Here is a 22,813-nt window from a genome sequence, read left to right as displayed (position 1 = left end):
ATATAAGTACCTGTACCAGTTAGTAAGGGTCATCATGATATACAGCGAAGCCAGGAAAAGCATGAAGTGGAAGAAGGAGTAACTGTAAGTGACACCATCTCTTTCATTATCTACGGCTCGGTGAACATCATCACCATCCTCAAGTGATCCATCATTTCTGGCTCCACCATCTTCTATTAGTGTTGATTCATCACTTGTTAGAGTCAGTTTATTAACCTGACTGTTGTTTGAAGTACGGATGCTACATGAAAGACAGTTTAGAAAGAGAGAAAGAAAGAAAAGGAATTTAAACACAACATTCATATATGAACAATAGCTGGACTCTGCTTCAAAAAAATAAACCCATAACTTTTCCTACCTTGAATAAAATACACACAGTAAAAAAAGGATTAGTCCAATAATTCCTTGAGTATGCCACCACTGTACAGACTGCCCCTCCTTCGGGATGGTGCTTGTTGTATTATATCCAATTATGTTCAGTAGACTTGGGTTACATTCTGTTTCTATAACGTAAATTAAGGTCAAATTAAAATGTTAGAAAAGTTCAAAAATTTTTTCAGAGCACAATTGTAGTTCTTTTTAACTCTTTATACACTTGCAAACTCAAAAAATTGTTAGAAAAAGGCACAAACAAAATAAGACAACTTGTATTTATTAATAATGAGACCTTTTACATTATATAATGCTAGTTTTATCAAACTGGTTGGAAAGCAATTTCAATTTCAAACTCATGCAGGAGTTGAGACATTTAAGCATTTAACTGATCAGGAAATTGGTGAAATTTAGTAAATTTTTTACTTTATAGTAAAGCTCAAGCAAAGTTAAGAATAAAATTCAGATATCCTAAACTAAGATGCACTGCCTTTTCTGTTATATACTATGAAATAACAATAGTGATTTTATGAAGTTTATCGACTTGTCAAACTACATTGTTATGTAAGAAAGATAGTTTACACATAAAATCAGTTAACAGAATTTTAGCAAACAGTTTGTGGAAATGAGTACATAAATTATAGTGACCTAATGCTTATTCAGCCTCTCGACTCTTGTAAGAAAGAATTAAAATGGAGTTGGTATTCACTTAAGTGTCCCAAATATGCTTTTTACCTCCCACAATGCCGGATAAGTCAATTGCCACCTTGTCACTGAAAAATGATTTTTACCTTGAAGCCACTTGTATAAGGATAATCCCTAAAGCAAATTACTATTAATTTTTTTCTAGACACTTACCTGGGCAAAAATAAGGAATCTTTCTCTAGTATACTAAAAAATCTCTCTTTCTCCAACTAGTGATAAAGCACCTATGAAATTTATAAATGGAATGCAATATAAGAGTCAGAAAACTTTTTTCTGTTAAAAATTCTGTAATTTTTTTATTCTGAGGAAAAGAGACCATTTTTTCCCTATTCAAAGAATAGTACAGTTGACCCTTGAACAAGCAGATTAGCAGTACCAACCCACAACACAATTGAAAATTTGCATGTTACTTTATGGCTGACCTCTATATTCCTTTCATATTAGCAATTTTGCATCTATGGATTCAACCAAATGCAGATTGTACTGCAGTACATCTAGTTTCCAATTTGTTTCACCCCAAATAACATATATGGACTTATACGTCCATGAAATACAATAAAACTGGCCTATAAAGAGATTACAAAGACCAATTATATTCACCTGTAAGGTAATCACAGACAAAAAGAACTTAAATCTATACTAATAGAGTCAACAAACATTTTAATAGTTTTTAACTTTATGTATACTATCACATGCACCGTACAAATCAGGTATATTTCTTATAATTTTCCTATAATTTTTTATAGTTTTGTTAGTGAAGAAAGAAACTAAGTGAAAAAATATAGCAGTACATCAAAGGTGAAAATGGTATTATATGAGAATGGAAATATTATTTCCATTCTCTTCATTAACGACCATCTTTGAAAAAGAGAAAAGCATGCGGGATTCATTAAAAGAAACAAATCCAAGCAAACAAAACATACCCGGTTCATTGGTCATGGCAGACCATGTCAAATACATTGTGTAGACTGTAATCACTGAAGACTGTAACAAACCAGATCTTGGTTGTGATTCCTACAAAAAAAAAAGCAAAACAGAAAAATATTGTGATCATTCAAGATTTAGGAAACCTTAGAAAAACAGAAGCTTCATAAAAAAGAATGAACTAATCCAAGCTTACTTGGATTTTTGGCAGTATGGACATTATAGAAGCACCAAGGCAGAGGAGCATGTTGACACTGATGAATGCTTTATTTTCTGCACAACTGGCTGGATGAGTATAGTAAACAAAAAATAGGACGATAGCAACTAAAGACAGCAGGTAATTCAGGGCTGTAGCTGATAACAAAGCTGTGAAAGAAATACATTTTCACAATTAGATTTTATCACTAATACTAGGAATGCGGCATATGGCTTGCTTTAAAAACAATCTTATTTCATTAAAAACTATTATTTTAAGCAACATTGTATCAGCATTGCACAGCCTATAAAAGCAGGTAAAGATTTAATTCTGGCCTGTACCACATTAAGACTTTTGTAGCCTTTACACATGCGTGCATGCGAGCTCCGTCATGTCTGCCTCTCTGCAACCCCATGGACTATAGCCCATCAGGCTCCTCTGTCCATGGAATTTTCCAGGCAAGAATACTGGAATGGGTGGCCATTTCCTACTCCAGCCTTTATACATAGCTCATTATTATGATGCATTTTAAGGGTAATAATATGATCTTCATTTAAAGTAATATTTACATACAGAGTATCCAAAACACATTCAGATACATTAGCCATTATTTTCAAAATACAGAAAATTAACTAGGAGGAGAATATTACCTAAGGTTTTTAAGTTATACAATTCAGTTGTAAACAAGGGCATTAAGAAAATTATTTTGTTAATACTAAGCCCACAGAACAATGCTTTGCCTTATCAACTAAAATCTTAAAAAACACACTATTCAAGTTGTCATTATTTAATGAGACAACCTAAGTTTCTTCTATCACACACAAACTTTTAATTTTCATGTTAATGTATGATTAATACGTATGTACGTAGATGTGACTCACTAATGAATATTCTACCAGACAAATATTTATTGAATACCTACAAAGGTCCTGGGGATACAGGAGGCAACAAAGCAGAGACTCTTGCATTAGATTTAATATTAAAAAATGAAACATTCTGTGTAAGTAAATTTTCCAGATGATTAAAGCTTATTTTTTTGAATATCAAATTATTTTAACCACTGAGATCAAATATCACAAACTAGTTGTATGAAAGAAAATATGAAAATAGCAGATATGCTGATTTTTCACTCTGATTTAAAAATACATATTTTAGCTGAAGCTCAGACTATTTCACATAAAAATCCAGATTTATTGCTTCTTTGGAAAAACTTCAGAAAAATTAAGCAACACTGGGTTCACATTTCCACAAGGCAATTACTGGATGGAACTAAGCAGTATAATGGCCTTCACACTCTCTAATTCACCACAGCCCTTTTATTTGCAAAAGGATTGAAAATGCACTTAAACTGTTTCTCTTCCCTCATTTGTGTCACCTGTTGTAAGCACCCGAATTTTAATTCTTGTTTTAGAGTACAACCATAGGACTCAACCTCATCATTAAAAACACACATTAAATACACTACTATATTAAACTCTCTAAGGTGTCACACATAAAGGCATTCTTTTGCACTTATATAAAATGCTTCAGAGTTGTTTCTTTTTCCTGCTTGCTGATGTTTCAGAATTGTACCACTGTTTGTTCATCTATTTCAAGTAGTCCTCATCCCTTTAATATTTTACTTTTTACCCTTTTACTTAGAAGCTTCCCAGGAAATTAGGCTATAAAATATATATATACTCAGCAACGTGCTTTGGAAATTCTTAGCCATTCCCATTCTTTTGGATGATTGTCTTGTTCTTGGGTATGTTCCTAGTTGACATGCAACATACAATGTGACAGGATGCCATTCACAAACCTCTTCACAGTACACTGTACCATAAAAATCATGACTTCCCCATAGTCTACTACCTGCTCTCACTTTCAAAGTTCAACTATCTTGAAGATGTTCTGTAAGACAAAAAACTTACCTGCATACCAACATCTCGAGTTCCCCTCTTCCATTTTTTCAACCCATGATTCATTCCACGAATGGGCAAAATCAATGAGTAAGACTAGCTGTATGAGAATGAAGCAAAAGGCACCTGCCATGCCTACGTAAAACCATACTGAAAGGAAAAAAAATCAAAAAAAATCAAAAATGAGTGACTGCTTCACTTTTTATTGTTTCCACAATCAATACACTGAGAGAAAAATAAAATTTTACATAGATGTCTTGACTGAGGAAGGAAAACACAAAACAAATAGTTACAGTTCCAGACAACAATTATTTTCAATTTCCTTATAAAATATCAACATCACACAAAGAAAAAAACGAGTTCTTACCAGTTGTAAATGTTCCTTCTGGAATGAAGAAGGCCCCAATAATAATTGCAACTGCTGCAGCAAATTTAAAGAACCAGAATCTAAAACAAATTATTTTTTTATTAGTAAATATTCATTCAACAAGTTGTTTCATATATGAAATCTTTTGAGAGCTGCTCTTAAAAAATAGCTACACTTTACTGTGACTACTCTATTCCATCTAAGGATATCCTGAAAATGAGAAGACCATCACATGTCAATTATTTTGTTGTTTTGTTGTTGTTTGGTCACTCAGTGTCCAACTCTTTTCACAACCCCATGGACTGCAGCCTACCAGATGCCTCTGTTCATGGGATTTTTCAGGCAAGAGTATGCAATGGGTTGCCATTTCCTTCCCCAGGGGATCCTCCTGATCCAGGGATCAAACCCACATCTATACTGGCAGGCAGATTCTTCACCACTGAGCCACTACGGAGGCATGGCTGTTTTAATTTATTCTAATAAATGAGAATATTAGATTAATTTCACAGGTTTACTTAAGTCAGTGAGATAATATATGGAAGTGTAAATAAGGTACACTGTACAAAGGAACCGTTTCTGAAAACACAAGTCTGGAAAAACAGATTTCCAGTAGCAAGCCAAAATAGATTTCCAGTAGCAAGCCAAATGAATTGAAAGAACCAGAGAAGACATAACATCTTAAGAACTCTAACACAGAAAGAGCAGGAAGTGCAAAGCAGGTGTCCAGAATCAAAAAAAAACCCAGAGGTAACAGATTAGTAACTCCATCTGAAGACAACTAGCAAAGATTTGAGGTGTCTGCTACTTCATATGTGAAAGCAGCAATGCAAAACTATAAGGAATATGAACATTTCACCACCCGAAGGTAACGATAATCCTGCAACCACTGATCATAAAGGCATAAAAATCTTGCGATCTAGCAGATAAAGAATTCAAGATAGTTGTTCTGACGAAACCCAACGAGCTACAAGAAAATACAAAAGTAATTCAATGAAAACAAGCAAAAAACACTATAGTCCATGGAATTCTCTGGGCCAGAATACTAGAGTGGGTAGCCTTTCCCTTCTCCAGGGGATCTTCCCAACCCAGGGATCGAACCCAGGTCTCCCACATTGCAGGCGGATTCTTTACCAGCTGAGTCACAAGGGAAGCCCAGAGATTTCCAGAAGGGTAGATCAAATGGAAGACAGAAAGAGTGGACAGGCATTTTGATATAACCCAGTCAGGGGTGAATGGAGAAAAAAATGAAAAAGAGGGAAGAAAGCCTCAGTAATATATGGAATTTAAATATTAGAATGATCAGGGTTTCAGAAGAAGAGAAGGGGACAGAAAGTTAATTTAAAGAAATAATATCTGAGAACTTCCTAAATCTGTATATGAACATCAAAGTTCACAAAGCTAGTAAGATCATAGTATCATCTCAATGCAAAAAGACCTTTAGGATAAAACTGTCAAAAATCAAAAAATACAAGAGAATCCTAAAAGCAGCCAGAGGGGTCCAAAAAAAGAGATTCTGATCTACAAAGTAATTTCCATTAGGCTCTCAGTGGATTTCTTAGAAAATCTATAGGCCAAGAGAGAGCAGAGTGACTCTGAGTGACATACTCAAAGTGTTGAAAGGAAAACACCACCAGCCAAGATTACTCTGTCCAGCAAAGTTATCCTTCAGATATGAAGGAGAAATAAGGCTTTTTCCCTCATTCCAAAGAATTCACCACCACTAAACCTGTCTTGTAAAAAATGATAAAAGGAATTCTTCAGACTGAAATGAAAAGACACCAATTAATGACACAAAAGCTTACAAAAGCATGCAACACACAGGTAAAAGTAAATACCCAGATTCACAGAAGTCTAATTTAACAGGATGGTATGTTAAGTAAACTATAGTAAACAGATTTTAAAAAGTATTAAAAAACAATGAGTAGTATAAAATGAGGTAAATTGTGACATCAAAAAAAGAGGAGGAATAAATATGTAGGGCTATTTTATTCATTTAAAGTTGCTATCAGCTTAAAATAACTTTTATCTATAACATGTTTTACATAACCCTCATGGTAAACACAAAGCAAAAAGCTAGAGTAGATAAGATAAAGAAGCAGAATATACCACTAGTTTACAAAGAAAATCACCAATATTCATAGGTGTTAACAGAGAAAAAAGAAACGATGAAAATAGAACCAACCAGACAACAATGACTAACATACGGTATTAACAAGTCCTTCAGTTCAGTTCTGTTCAGTCGCTCAGTCGTGTCCGACTCTTTGTGACCCCATGAATCACAGCACGCCAGGCCTCCCTGTCCATCACCAACTCCCGGAGTTCACTCAAACTCATGTCCACAGAGTCGGTGATGCCATCCAGCCATCTCATTCTCGGTCGTCCCCTTATGCTAATAGAGTGAATTTGCTAACCAAAAGGCAATGGCTGGATGAATAAAAAAAACTGAAAAAGACAAATGGAATCACATTTGTGGATGTGAAGAATAGTTAAAATGTCCATAATACTCAAAGCCACCTTTCGATTCCAAGTACTCCCTATAGAAATTTCAATGTCAGGAAAATGTAAGGAAAAAACAATCCAAAAGTTTGTATGTAATTTCAAAAGACCCCAAATAGCCAAATCAGTCACAAGAAGGAGAACAAAACTGGAAATATCACACTTACTAATATCAAACTACACTACAAAACTACACTAATTAAAACAGTAATACCATAACAAATAGATACACAGATCAATGGAACAGCAGAGAAGGCAGGCGTCCCACTCCAGTCCTCCTGCCTGGAGAATCCAATGGATGGACCTGGTGGGCTGGGGTCCACGGGGTCCCGAAGAGTCGAACACGACAGAGCGACTTCACTTTTGCTTTTCACTTTCATGCACTGGAGAAGGAAATGGCAACCCACTCCAGTGTTCTTGCCTGGAGAATCCCAGGGACGGAGGAGCCTGGTGGGCTGCTGTCTATGAGGTCGCACAGAGTCAGACACGACTGAAGTGACTTAGCAGCAGCAGCAATGGAACAGAAGAGTAATAAACCCTTGCATTCTGGATCAACTAATATTTGACAAGGGAGTCAAGACTATTCAGTAGGAAAGGACAGTTTCTTCAACAGTCTTGGGAAAGCTATTAATAACCACATACAGAAAAATTAAACCAGACTCCTTTCTTAAAACCATTCACAGAATCAACTCAAACTGAATGGAAGACTTAAACACACTTAACACATTATTGACTGGAGATGTATTAACATGTCTTTTGTTACCCGAATGGTATTGACTGGAGACGAATCATATGATTTTAGAGAGCCATACAATTAACATCACAGTGTTGTTAAGAGTTTAAAACTGATAAAGGCTCATTACAGAACTTATGATTGTTGTTTTCATTCATATTTCCCTGTTAAGCTTCTGCTCCAATTTTGTGTATGTTATAAATACAAGCTTATGACCATAAAATTTTCAAAAATAATACATCACGAACTTTTGAACAAAGCAGAATTTTTTGGTGACTTTTATGCAGATACTTTCTCTGACTGTTTTCAAGCAACATAAAATAGTAGTATCTCAGAAGATGACAGTTCTTCAGAATATAGTTCTGACTCAGACAATATGAATATTAGACCAACAAAAAGACAGAATAAACCTTAAGTGGTTGATTCTGACATGGAAAGTGAAAATGAAATGTATAGTGCTTTTTTACAGGTGTGTCAGGTATAACTACTGAATGTAATAATCTGCAAAGTCAGAATTAATTTCAGGTCAACAAAAATAAAAATCGCCAGGCACAGGCCTATGTTTAAAGCAAAAATCCCCTACTCAGTGAGTTAAGACCTGATACCATAAAAGTTACTAGGAAGATACTGATACTGGGAAGAAGAAAATAAGGAAGAAACTCCGTGACATTAGTCTGGGCAATGAGTTTTTTGGGGAGGCAACAAAAGTACAAAAAACAAAGGTAAAATCAAACAGGTGGGAATACTTCAGACAAAAAACCCTTCTGCAGAAAAAAAGGATCAACAAAATGAAGAGACAACCTATAGGAGAAAATATTTGCAAACCATGTATCAAAATGTGGTTAATATCAAATATATATAAAGAACCCATACAACTCAATAATTTAGAAAAAACAATTAAAAAATGGACAAAACTAAATATTTTTCCTAAGAAGGCAAACAAATGGCAAACACGCATATGAAAAGGTGCTAAACATCACTAATCATCAGAGAAATGTAAATCAAAACCATAGAATGGCCACCAAGATGGTAAGAAATAACAAATAGTGGTGACAATGTGGTGAAATAGGAATTCTTAGGCACTGCTAACCGGCATGTACACTAATTCAGCCACTATGGAAAACAGTATGAATGTTCCTCAAAAAATACAAAAATGGAACTACCATGCAATCTGGCAATCCTACTTCTATGTATATATCAAAGAAAGTGAAAACAGGGTACTGAAAAGGTATCTGCAAATCCATGTTTATGGCAGAATTATTCATAACTGGCAAGATACAGAAATAACCTAAGTGTGTATCAACAGATGAATAAAGAGACTGTAGTATATATACACAATGGAATATTATTCAGCCACAAGAAAGAAGGAAATCCTATCATTTGCAACAACATGGATGGACCTTCAGGGAATTATGCTAAATGAGATAATCCAAATTAAAAAAAAGATTATATTACCAAAATGTGGAATCTGAAAAAGAAAAATGTACTTTAAAGTTGCTAAGAGAATAGATCTTAATTGTTCTCATACAACTAAGAAATAATGTGATGCGACAGAAGTGTTAGCTAATGGTAATCATATTGTAATATATAATACATATGAAATTAACATCTTGTACACTTTAAACCTAACACAATATCATCTACAAATTATATTGCAAAAAAAAAAAAACCATTAGCAATGATGTAACAGTGCTTAGTACATACTTTGAGAAGAATGCTATCGCAGGAAATGATTGTGATAGCCATCCTGTAATGTATTGTGAGAGTTGTTTAAAAATACATTTAATAAAGATGGTTTAACAGTGCAAAAAAATTAAAATTAAAAATCAAAACAACCTATGACTAAGAGAATTAAAAAAAAAACTGGCACAAAACATCATTTTTCATTAATATTTTATTTCATCCTTTCTGTCTTTGATAGTGTATGTTAATAGATAAGCAATATCAGATACTTAAAACTATTTTTAATTATGGGGTGGAACAGTGATAAAATTCAAAACATTCAAAATTGAGTGAGATGCACTGCTCTGTATTAAAAGGTACCTTGAAGTGTCCAGGTTGTCCATTATAACCATTTAGAAAATCAACCACCTTGTTTCAAAGCAATTTTGGCAGTACTGTACATGTAAAGAACTGAGTTCAGTTTTATGTAGTGAGATTGGCCTAAAGAAGGCTAAGAGGGGGAAGAATAAACTCATTATTAGTCACAGATGTGATAAATCTTCTTTTTAGGATGAAAACATAGTTGAACCTTGAACAATGCTAGGGTTAGGGACTCCAACTCTCTGCATGGTTGAAAATTCACCTCTAACTTACAGTCAGCCCTCTGCATCAGAGGTTCCTCATTTGTGAATTCAGTCAATCAGAGATCATGGAGTGTGTAATACCATAGTTATTAACGGTTGGAAAAAAATCTCTAAGTGGACCTGCACAGTTTAAACCTGTATTGTTCACAAGGGTAAACTTTACTAAATATTATGCACAGCAATAAGTGACCCCAGTCTACTATTTAATATTTCCAAATTCTGACACATTCTCTGGTAAAGACAAGAGGATTTTCTTATCATTCATGAACAAAATAATTTTGCAGATTGTTCAAGTTTATTTTAAACTTTCTTTAAACAGATTCAAAATTACTGAGAAGAGACTACCCAGACTTTAAACTGAAGTTTACTAAATACTTACCCATTGTGTACTGCAGCTCTAGGATCACTGCTGCTCTTCACTTTGATCATTAATAGAGACAGAAGAAGATAGAACATAGCCAAGCCAAAGCACAAACGGTATACTGCTTTATAGCCAACCAGAATATTACAAGGGACCATTCCTTTCTCATTCTCACAAAATCCAGGAATCTGAAAAAATAAGAATTTCTAATCTAGAATTTTTTCAAGGAAAAATGACAATTCTGTGTAAATAACTTAAGGTTCAGAAAACTGAAGTTCGCTTTACAGTTTATGCTGCAATGTAATCAAGGTAAGTCTACACACTTTCATAAACAAGTTTAACTCTTTCTTCACTTTATGTGCACACGAGATAAACTAAAATTGCCAATCCTAAAGTGAATGTTTAACTTGCAGACTTATTCAAACTTATTCTAAGTTTTTTTAAAACTTACATTCCACTGTGATATGCTGAGTCACATGCATAAAAGAAAAACACAATCAATAAAAGTTTAAAGAATTATAGAGTAATTGAATCAGTTTCTAAATACTAAAGAGAACAATGATGGCTTTTCAAAGCCAATGCTATTAAAATCATTCTGAGATCTGGTCCCTGATTCTACAAATATTATTTTTGATAATGGATATATCTGAAAGTAAAGTGAAAGTTGCTCAGTTGTGTCTGACTCTTTGTGACCCCATGGACTGTCCATGGAATTCTCTAGGCCAGAACACTGGAGTGGGTAGCCTTTCCCTTCTCCAGGGGATCTTCCCAACCCAGGGGTCGAACCCAGGTCTCCCACATTGCATGTGGATTCTTTACCAACTGAGCTACTATCAGGGATAGAACTGGATTAAGAGCAAAAGGGTTGGCTGTTATTTTTCTAACTTAAAATCTTGAAAAAGACTGAAGACCATTTCAGAAAATCACACTGAAAACAGAGTACAAGAAGTATTTTTAAAATATTTTTAAGTGAAATAAATGAGTGAAACAAATTAACTGTATCAACTAAAACCATTCACAAGAAGTCAACTGGTTCCATGACAAAACCATATGAATGTCTTTTGCTTATACCCAGGACTTAAGTAAAATTAACCGAGCATCTATTTATGGCATGTACAATGCTACATTCACAACTGTGATAAGCTCATTTTTGAAACTTACATGATTTTTCTTTACCCCAAAGTCAATCACAAGCAGATAATCATGGTTTAAAATGCAAGTTATCTAACATAAATATTTTCTCCATCTCAAATTTTCTATTGTCATTCATCTTTCTTTGGAGGAAAACTAACTTCTATATACCGTCTCTTAATCACATTCTCTCTCATCTCTTATGAGTTAGATCCCTTATGACTTCTCAAAAAGCAAATGATTAAATCTCTCCATTATAAAAAACGTTTTAAACTCAGCCTCCCTGTAAGACTTGCCATCTTCATCATAAAGATCCTCAAATTAGCAGTTTATACTCACTGGCTATGGTTTCCTCACAGCCATCTAACTTTACCTCCCAAACCTCCTAGGTCCAGCATTCCTAAAACTACAGCTTTTTTAAGACACTAGACATATACTGGTTGTCAAATCCAATGGCTACTACTTAATCCTCACACTCCTTTACACCCTTTTTACACAGACATTATCCTGTCATTCTTAAAACTCTGTTCCTAAGATCTACAAAACATGTTTTTGGTTCTCTTCTTTCACTGTTCTTTTAGAGGATCCCTTTCTCCACCAACCCCCTTCTGTCAAAGTTTTAGCTCTGCTCACTCCAAATGGTCCTCCTCTTCAGCATGTGCTGCCAGTTTGAATTTCATCTCTACCCCTGACTTGAGTGACACACTTGTATTTTCTACTTTCTGTTGGACACAAACATACATACATACAAATGTAGTGGAGTACTCCCAAGCCAACATACTATGAACTGAACTAGATTATATTCTCCCCATCTCCTTTCACAACCTGACTCCCTGGTGCAGGGGGCGGAAAGGGCGGAGGGCAGGGCAGGCAGTAAGTTTAATAAAATACCTTTTCTTTTTCTTAGTTAACAGCAACAGTTTCCTCTCAGGTATCTAGGATCAGAACCTCATTACTATTATTCTATCACTGCCTATATTTAAATACAGATCCAGTCAATTCTATGTTTAGGGAATCTATTTCAGGCTCTCTATGCCCTTCTTGATTACATCATTTTAACAGCCTCTACACTTAACTGCTTGCCTTTTTTCCTAATTATCAGATAAATTTTCATAAGGCATACATACTTGGCTCAAAAAGCTTTTATCCTCATTCTGCTTCCTGTTTTTCAATTTCTGTATACAAGAATTTATTGATTCTTAGAATGCCACTTTTTCCAGGAGACCCACAGTGATTCTGACATTTCCCCGGCTAGAAATTACTTATTTCTTCTTCTTATCACAGCACACTTTTCTGCACCACCATCACAATTTCATAAACCACTTTTACTGTTTGTCTTTCCTAAATAATTATGAGCTACTAAAACTGGGATTAAGCATTGTCTTCTTTTTTACAGTTTTCTGTTTCCAACACATTGGAAGCAATTTTATGCATAAACATACTAAAGGTTCCGGCTTCCCAGGTGGCACGAGTGGCAAAGAATCTGCCTGCCAATGCAGGAGACCTAAGACAGGCAGGTCGGCAAGATCCCCTGGAGGAGGGCATGGCTACCCACTCCAGGATTCTTGCCTAGAGAATCCCATGGGCAGAAGGCCTGACAGATTACAGTCCATAGGGTCACAAAGAGTCAGACATAACTGAAGTGACTTTAAGTAGGCACACACACTAAAGGTTCAGTTAATCATTAACAACAACAAAAAAGACTTACCTTATTCAGCTGTTCTTCCATTCCAGGTATCAACATTACACAAGCTACACACACTCCAACAAGCAAAAAAAGCGCATAGATCAACCTAGTTACAGTGGAGTTATTTCCACTAGGACAGCATCGGCACAGCAAACATGGGGCACTGCCACACAAACATGGTATCTGGAAAAAGAATGTTAAAAATCAGTATAGTTTAAAATGATACAGTGAAAATTTATATTCTGTCTACTCAAAAAGGGATGAAGGTAAATTGATTAAAAAGTGATTTGATTCACATGTTATCTATAAACTATAAAACTTGATAACTTCTGGGTAAAAATGAAGCAAAATAAAGCAAAAAAAAGCTTCTGCCCTTTATTTCAAGCAAAATGAGTAAATTCAGTTAAAAAGGAAAATAGCAACAAAATCCAAAGTTTAGCTGAGAAAAGAAATGGAATATTCATAATTATAAGCGGATCTCCAACTCCTACCTTTAACACCCAGAAATCAGGCTGAATTCCCAAGTCTGAGGTTTCTCAGATACTTCAAAGAAGGAAAAGAAGTAAATTGGTACTCTCATCTTTTCCCTCTTCTGATTTGGTGGTGGTGATAACCACCAAGTAAAAGTTCCTATTAGAATTAGGCAAAATAGCATTAAGTGAACAAGTGGGGTGAGCTAGCGTCTCTAAAGAATTCCACACTAAACTAGGTAGTAGATCCCAGGGGAAAAGGCTATCTCCCTGAGCATGTGTGGCAAATACCAGTAATGGAATTTAACAATATCTCAGAAATAAATGAAAGTCAAAGTATTCTAGGGACAATTGACCTTAATCTAGGGTGAGCTCCACCATCCACCAGATACCACAGGAAGGGAGTATTGCAGAAGTCAGACACACTACAGTAACCAATATAAGGCAGGCTCAGAAGTATTTATACTAAACTACAAAAATAAATGGCGTGGCAACAATACAAACACACTTTAGCAAAAAATAAACAAACATGCCCTGACTGGAAAAAAAAAAAAAAGGCATTTGAAAAATACAGTCTGAAATAAAATATAACTCAGTAAGAAAAGGAAATTCCCTAAAATTGGTCCACCTGAAGCAAAAAGGAGAGTTGAAACAGAAAAGAACAGAACAAGTTGAAAAGGAAGACTGCAGGGCTGAGGAGAAATGAGAAGGGGAAAAGCCTGCTTGAAAAACTAATTAACTATCATGGAACAAACAAAAAGGCTGAAAATAAAAATCAGTTCAGTTCAAGTCAGTCGCTCAGCTGTGTCCTCCTCTTTGCGACCCCATGAACCGCAGCACACCAGGCCTCCCTGTCCATCACCAACTCCTGGAGTTCACCCAAACCCATGTCCATTGAGTTGGTGATGCCATCCAACCATCTCATCCTCTGCCATCCCCTTCTCCTCCTGCCCTCAATCTTTCCCAGCATCAGGGTCTTTTCAAATGAGTCAGCTCTTCGCATGAGGTGGCCAAAGTATTGGAGTTTCAGCTTCAACATCAGTCCTTCCAATGAACACCCAGGACTGATCTACTTTAGGATGGACTAGCTGGATCTCCTTACAGTAGAAGGGACTCTCAAGAGTCTTCTCCAACAGTTCAAAAGCATCAATTCTTTGGCGCTCAGCTTTCTTTATAGTCCAACTCTCACATCCATACATGACCACTGGAAAAACCATAGCCTTGACTAGACGGACCTTTGTTGGCAAAGTAATGTCTTGGCTGAAAATACTGATAGATAAATTCTGGGTTAAGTACCACAAACTCAGGCCAAGACACAGTAACAGTGACCAGACTTACCCTACTGCCTTAATCCGTGAGGAAAAATAAAATGAAACAATGGTTTTTCAGACAGTTAACAACAGGAAATTTGGTATACTTAATTTCTAAGACAGATAAAACAATGTGAAGTCTATGACTGGCCCAATTTTTCTGCCTGGGAAGAGTTTCCAGTGTAGGCCAGCAGAGACCAGCAGTCTACTGAACTGGAGACACAGTTGGGACAAAGTTGAGAGTTTAGGGAAGTGAAGGCAGATAAGAGTTCACAGGACATAAAAAAATAAAGGAGAAAGCTATACTGAGATTGAGCTCTGGAGATCTGCAGAGTTCCATTTCTGTCTTCTGCAGAGCACTGATCAGCACATGTATTTGATTAAATTCCTCTAGGGCGCAGGGTGGGGGGATATTACCAACCAGAGTGGAAAAAACGTTATAATCCATGAGGTCTTGAGTAAAATTATAAGATTTTTACTATACTGTATGTGGGGAGAGGGGCGGGCGGAAGCTGGCCATAAGGCTAAAAAGCACCACTCCAATCTCAACAAAGCCTAAAAGCTAACTTTGAAAAGCTTCTCTTCAAATAACTCACCTATGTCTAAGAATAGCAAGAATTTTTTTTAAAAAATACAACATATCCACCTCCCTATCAAGGTAAAATTTACAATATCTAACAGCTAATAAGAAATTGGCAGGCATGACAATATGGAAAATACAGTTTAATGAAGAGCAAAGTCAACAAATAAAAACCAGCTTGAAAATTACATAGATAACTGAATTTAATTATAAAAATGGCACTCCAAAATCACTGAGGACGGTGACTGCAGCCACAAAATTAAAAAACACTCGCTCCTTGGAAGAAAAACTATGACAAATGTAGACAGCATATTAAAAAGCTGAGACATCACTTTGCCAACAAAGGTCCGTATGGGCAAAGCTATGGTTTTTCTAGTAGTCATGTACGGATGCGAGAGTTGGACCATAAAAAGACATGAGTGTCAAAAAATTGTTGCTTTCGAATTGTGGTGCTGGAGAAGACTCTCGAGAGTCCCTTGAATTGTAAGAAGATCAAACCAGTCAATCTTAAAGGAAATCGACCCTGAACATTCATTGAAAGGACTGCTGATGAAGCTGAAGCTCTAATATTTTGGCCATGTGATATGAAGAGCTGACTCACTGGAAAAGACTGATGCTAGGAAAGATGGAGGGCAGGAGGAGAAGGGGGCGGCAGAGGATGAGATGGTTAGATGGCATCACTGATTCAGTGGACATGAATCTGGGCAAACTCTGAGAAACAGTGAAGGACAGGGAAGCCTGGTATGCTGTAGTCCATGGGGTTGCAAAGAGCTGAACATGATTTAGTGACTATGTTATTGTAACTATACTTCATTTGCTCAAGTAGAGGAAAACACAGCATGTCAAAGAGAGACATGGAAGGTTATGTCCATATCAAACTTCTGAAGATGAAAAGTAAAGTATCTGAACCAAAAAGTACACTGCAGAAAAGGCAAATGAACTAGAAGACATAGCAAAAGAAACAATCCAAAATGAAAAAGAGATAAAAAGACTAGAACAAAAACAACAGAGAATCAGTGTTGTGAGACAACTTCAAACAGCCTAATACACGTCAAACTGGGGCTTCTGAAGAACAGAGGAGACAAGAGAGTCCTTTTGAGGAAGTAATTGCCAAAATGTTCTTAATGAAAACTATAAACTCACAAACCCAAGAAACTCAACAAAAACGTAATGAAATCTACACATCAAGTTACATCATAAACTGTTTAGGGCTTCCTTTGTGGCTCAGTGGTAAAGAATTCACCTGCCAATTCAGGAGACACAGGTTTGATCCCTGGGCAGGTAAGATCCCAGGTGCCGTGGAGCAACTAAGCCCATGCACGACCACAACTACTAAGCCTGAGCTTTAAAGCCTGGAAACTGCCACTACTGAGCCCGTGTGCTGCAGCTACCGAAGCCCAAGCGTCCCAGAGCCCTGTTCACTTCAACAGGAGAAGCCACCACAATGAGAAGCTTGTGCACTGCAATGAAGAGTCGCCCCCGCTCACCCCAACTAGAGAAAAGCCTGTACAGCAACAAAGACCCAGCACAGCCAAACATAAATAAATGAAACTAAAAGAAAAAAATGGTTTAAAAAAATAAACTGCTTAAAAACAATGCTAAACAGAAAAATATCTTAAAAGCAGGCAGAAAATGAAGGCACCTTATATAAAGAAGAAAGATATCGGACTTCTAGTAAGAAATATTGCAATGCAAAAATCAGTACTGAATCAAGTAAACTGTAAGTACAGAAGTTCATACTCAGCAAAAATATCTTTATAAAGAAATTTTTAGGCATAGAAAAAAAACCCAAAATAACAAATCTAAACTATCAGAAATGTGAAAAAAAGTTACACCAAAAATGTGGATCTACGTAAAAGAAATGAACAAAAAGAAATGGTTAACTGTGTATTTTTTTTTACATATAGAAAGGTTAGTTAAAAAAGATTATTATCTTTTTAAAGCAAAATAGCAAAGTATTCTGGGTGGTTATAACAAAGATGGCAGTAAAATATGTGACAGTTACAAACAGGCTATAAAAGGAGACATTCAACTATACTACTGTACACTGACATTAGAAACAGAATGGATATGACACAAAGGCAGTGTAATAAGTTAAAGATAAATACTATAAACCCTACAGTGACCCTACAGTCTAAAATTGCAAAACAAAGGAATACAGCTAGTAAGTCAAAAGTTAAAAAAAAAAAACTAAGATACTGCTAATTAATCCAAAATAAGGCAAAAACTAAAAAAGAGAACATGAACAGGTAGGATAAACAAAAAACAAATAGAAAGATAGCTGATTTAAGCCCAAACATAATCAATACTCGCATTAAGTATAAAGAGACTAAACACTGTCAAATAAAAAGCATATTGTCAGATTAAAGAGTTAAGATCCAACCCTATCGTTTCTACAAGAAACCCACTTAAACATAAAGACAGAACTGCTAGAAATTTAAATATATATATATATATATATATATATACACGTGTGGGTACATATATATGTGTCTGTGTGTATACACACATATACACATAAACATACATACCAGTATCAGACAAGCTTAATTTCAGAGCAAAAAATTTCATCAGGAACAAGGAGGGCCATTTTATAATAACAGACATACATGGAGAAATAGGATATTCATTAAAGAGACATACAACATACAATCCTAAATACTTCTGCATGTAAAAAAGAACTTCAAAATGCATCAAAGAAAAATTATTAAAACTGAAAAGAGTAATAACAAGTCCACATTTATGTTCTTTCACTAACTGAAGTAGGAAAAAAAAACAACATACATATAGAAAAGCTTAAATAATGTCATTAATTGTCTCTGACATTCAGGGAATATTTCATCTAACCAAAGCAGAATAAAAATTATTTTCAAAAACACAGAAAACACTTAACCAAAACAGAGCATATTCTGGGTCATGAAACAAATCTCAAATCTCAATAAATATAATCATACATGTTTTCATGGCCCACAATGGAATTAAATACTGATCAGTAACAGAAGGATTTATTTCTCCAGAAACTAAATAACACAGTCTAACTCACAAGCAGAAGAGGTCAAAAAACAAACAATGAAAATAAGGTATCACATTTTTGGAATGTACCGAAAGCAATGTTTAAAAGAAACTGACAGTTTTAAGTGGCTATGTTAGACAAAAATAAATAAATCAATGATCTGAGCTCTCATCTTAAATTATTAAATGAGCAAATTATAGCCAAAATAGGCAGAATAAAAGAAATGATAAAGATAAATCCATGAGGTAAAAAACAGAAAAGAAGAAAGTCAGTGAAGCTAATTTTAGACGACCATTATAATTTAGAAACCTATAGTTAGGCTTATCAGGATAAAAAAATACCAAGAAAGTGAACACACAAATCATCAGAACCAGAAATGAGAAAGAAGATATTATTATCGATCCTGTGAGTATCAAAGGATTATAAGAGAAAACTATGAGCGATTTTATTGAATAATTCAACAGTTTAGATAAAACAGATAAACTCCATGAAAAACCCAAACTACCAAAAATCATTCGATGAGAAATATGTAAGATGAATACATCTTATATATCTTTTCAAGAAATTGAATTTGTATTTAAAAACCTTCACAGGCATAGGTAGCTTCACTAGTGAATTCCATTAAACATTTAAAGGATAAATCAAACCAACTCTACCCAATTCTTCCGGAAAACTAAAGAGGCAAAAAATTGATACAAAATCAAGGAAACAACATACCGATACTCTTTATGAACATTAAAAAAAAAAAATTCCCCAGTATCCTGCCAAGTCCATAATACAAAAAGTAACAAAGATCTCCTGTTCCATTTTCACAAATAAGGAGACTGGAAACCATGACTCCATCCTAAAGAAAAGAAAAAAGCAAAAAATCAACAATTCTTCTAGGATCCATAAGTTAGGTGGGGACACAGGGTAAGTCACTGCCCCCAAGACTGAAAGACAGACAGGTAAATCCAGGGAATCATCGCTTATTAGTGTCCATAAGTGGAAACTGATTTGGAAACCAGTGTGCAGGAAGGAAATCCTGAAAGATAACCAAAGATCTGCTGGACAAGTCTGAGAGTTAAAAAAACCAGGAAGACCCAGTTAAAGGGCCCTACAAATTTGTGAATTTTACTACTAGTTCAATCAGGTTCTCATAGTAAACATGACAGAAATATTCCTTCCAGCTTCTTGTAGGAAAAGAGAGATCCATTTTTAAATATATCAGAACACTGTTTTTCTGAACACCTGACCTCAAGAGAAACTAGTTAAATAGAGTCTAACTTATTTAACTAGAGGATAAATAACCTAGGGGAAGAAAAATACTCAACTCTAGCTTATTCAAGTCATCCTCTCCCATTTAAAGGGGGAGGGAGGAGAGACTGAGAAACATTTAGGAAGTTCACAAACCAGAGGCATAAGCTTACTAAAAGACTAAAATCTAACCAGAGAATAATGGAATGTTTCTCTGTCACCACACCTCACCAGGACACAATCAAGTTCCTTTTACCTGGTACATAGTGTCTGGCTATCAGGAACATTACTGACATTACAAAAGGCAGAAAACACAATTTGAAGAGACAAAGCAAGCATCAAAACCAGACATAGCAGAGATGTTAGATTTATCAAAACAAAAATATAAAACAACTATAATATGTTAAGGGTTCTACTGAATAAAGCAGACAGCATACAAGAAGCAAAAATGAAAATCCTTCAAAAAAAATATGCTAGAAACAAAAAACAGTAGCAGAAATGAAAAATGCAGATATGGTTGAGGAAATAATTTCTGAGCTTAAGGCTGTATCAATGGAAATTTTCCAAACTGAAAAGCCAAGAGAGTAAACCGACATTCTGTTCAACAGAATATCCAAGAATTGTGAGATAACTGCAAATGGTAAAACATAATGTGAATATCACAAGGAAAAGAAATATTTTTTATTTTTTAAATGACAGACTTCCCCAAATTAACATCAGACATACACACACCACCCTCCACAAAAAAAAAGAAAAAGAAAAACCACCAACAAAAACCCCTACACCTAGATAAGTCGCTCTGAAGCAACAGAAAATAAAAAATCCTGGAAGAAGCCAGAGGAAAAACACCTTACCTACAGAGAAACAAAGGACGAATTATTGATATATTCAAGTTTTCCTCAGAAACCATGCATACAAGAATGAAGTGAAATATTTTAGCATTGAGAGAAAACAACCCACCAACCTATAGTTCTGTACTCTGCAAATTATCCTTCAAAATAAGAAGAAATACTTTCTCAAATAAAATGGAACTTGTTGCCAAATTCTAGACTTGCTTGCAAGAAATGTTCAAAATTCTCTAGAGGAGGAAAATAATATAATTCAGAAACTCTACATATAAAATTACTTTTATAAATAACGGTAAAATTAAAGCTAACTTTTCTTAGTTGAGCTAACTTGTTTGTTCAAAATAAGAGTAACAATGTATTGTTACATATGCACATATATGTGACGCCTGTACATATACTTCTGTATGCATGTGTGTACACACATAGGAGTGTGTGTATTTAATGAATGACAGTAATGGAGAAGGGACAGCAGACAGGAATTAGGATTGTTTTCCTGTTATAGGGTATTAACACTAGCTGTAAAGTGGTACAGCATCATACTGAAGTGTGTAGTGTTGTAGAATGCTGTTACTTCAAAGTGGGTAAGCTGTAAATGTGTATTTCAAATTCTAGAGTGCTGCTGCTGCTGCGTCACTTCAGTTGTGTCCGACTCTGTGTGACCCCACAGACAGTAGCCCACCAGGGTCCCCCGTCCCTGGGATTCTCCAGGCAAGAACACTGGAGTGGGTTGCCATTTCCTTCTCCACTACAGACTGAAAATCATATGATGAAAGCCTCATGCACAAGGTGATGAGATAGGGCCTTTGGGAAGAATTAGGTCAAAAAGGCAGAGCCCTCATGAATGAGATAAGTGCTCTCACAAAGGAGGCAGAGAGAGGGATCCTCACCTCTTCGACTATATGAGGACACATCGACAAGTTCACAGTCTGCAACCCTGAAGAGGGCCTTCCCCAGATACAAAAGATAGCCATGCGGGCACCCTAATCTTGGACTGCCAGCCTCCAGTACTGTGAGAAACAAATTTCTGTTGTTCACATACCACCCAGCCTGTGGTACTGTTACAGCAGCCCAAATGGACTAATAAATTGGGCAACAACTGAAAAACAAGTAAATAACACTTAATAAAAATTAAAAGATGTTTAACTGATATGCTAAGAAGGAAGAGAAAATAGAATCATATACAATGCTTAAACACCCTCCTCCCCCAACACACAACAGGAAAAACAAGGGAAACAGAAACAGTAACAAATACGGTAAATACTAGTCCAATCTATCAGTAATCACCTTGGAGATCACAGGCCTCAGTTCAGTTCAGTCGCTCAGTCGTGTCCGATCTATCAGTAATCACCTTGGAGATCACAGGCCTCAGTTCAGTTCAGTCGCTCAGTCGTGTCCGACTCTCCGCGACCCCATGAATCACAGCATGCCAGGCCTCCCTGTCCATCACCAACTCCCGGAGTACACTCAAACTCATGTCCACAGAGTCGGTGATGCCATCCAGCCATCTCATTCTCCATCGTCCCCTTCTCCTCCCGCCCCCAACCTTTCCCAGCATCAGAGTCTTTTCCAGTGAGTCAACTCATCGCATGAGGTGGCCAAAGTATTGCAGTTTCAGCTTTAGCATCAGTCCCTCCAATGAACATCCAGGATTGATCTCCTTTAGAATGGACTGGTTGGATCTCCTTGCAGTATAAGGGACTCTCAAGAGTCTTCTCCAACACCACAGTTCAAAAGCATCGATTCTTCGGCGATCAGCTTTCTTCACAGTCCAACTCTCACAACCATACATGACCACGGGAAAAACCACTGCCTTGACTACACGGACCTTGGTTGGCAAAGTAATGTCTCTGCTTTTTAATATACTATCAAGGTTGGTCATAACTTTCCTTCCAAGGAGCACGCGTCTTTTAATTTCATGGCTGCAATCAGCATCTGCAGTGATTTTGGAGCCCAAAAAAATAAAGTCTGACACTGTTTCCACTGTTTTTCCATCTATTTCCCATGAAGTGATGGGACCAGATCCCATGATCTTTGTTTTCTGAATGTTGAGCTTCAAGCCAACCTTTTCACTCTCCTCTTTCGCTTTCATCAAGAGGCTCTTGAGTTCCTCTTCACTTTCTGCCATAAGGGTAGTGTCATCTGCATATCTGAGGTTATTGATATTTCTCCCAGCAATCTTG

At 35.9% G+C, this 22,813-nt stretch overlaps 1 protein-coding gene across 2 annotated transcripts in view; it reads right to left on the bottom strand.

The window, feature by feature from the left end:
* SERINC1 (serine incorporator 1) overlaps positions 1-22,813 on the bottom strand; it is a 37,183-nt gene that overhangs the window by 2,671 nt on the left and 11,699 nt on the right. For both annotated transcript variants that reach the window (XM_055433074.2, XM_088840580.1), the window contains exons 2-9: positions 13,198-13,359; positions 10,377-10,546; positions 4,463-4,542; positions 4,108-4,245; positions 2,198-2,367; positions 2,001-2,091; positions 359-503; positions 11-241 (exon numbers count right to left, since the gene is read on the bottom strand). In XM_055433074.2, coding sequence (XP_055289049.2) covers positions 11-241; positions 359-503; positions 2,001-2,091; positions 2,198-2,367; positions 4,108-4,245; positions 4,463-4,542; positions 10,377-10,546; positions 13,198-13,359 — 1,187 coding nt within the window. The remainder of the gene's footprint in view (positions 1-10; positions 242-358; positions 504-2,000; positions 2,092-2,197; positions 2,368-4,107; positions 4,246-4,462; positions 4,543-10,376; positions 10,547-13,197; positions 13,360-22,813) is intronic.

Source organism: Moschus berezovskii, chromosome 10 (assembly GCF_049115385.1).
Source record: "Moschus berezovskii isolate FMDL1 chromosome 10, NW_MosBer_1.0, whole genome shotgun sequence".
In the NCBI taxonomy this organism is placed as follows: Eukaryota; Metazoa; Chordata; class Mammalia; order Artiodactyla; family Moschidae; genus Moschus; species Moschus berezovskii.
Note: the sequence above shows the minus strand (reverse complement) of the source record. Positions and strands in the feature narration are given on the sequence as shown.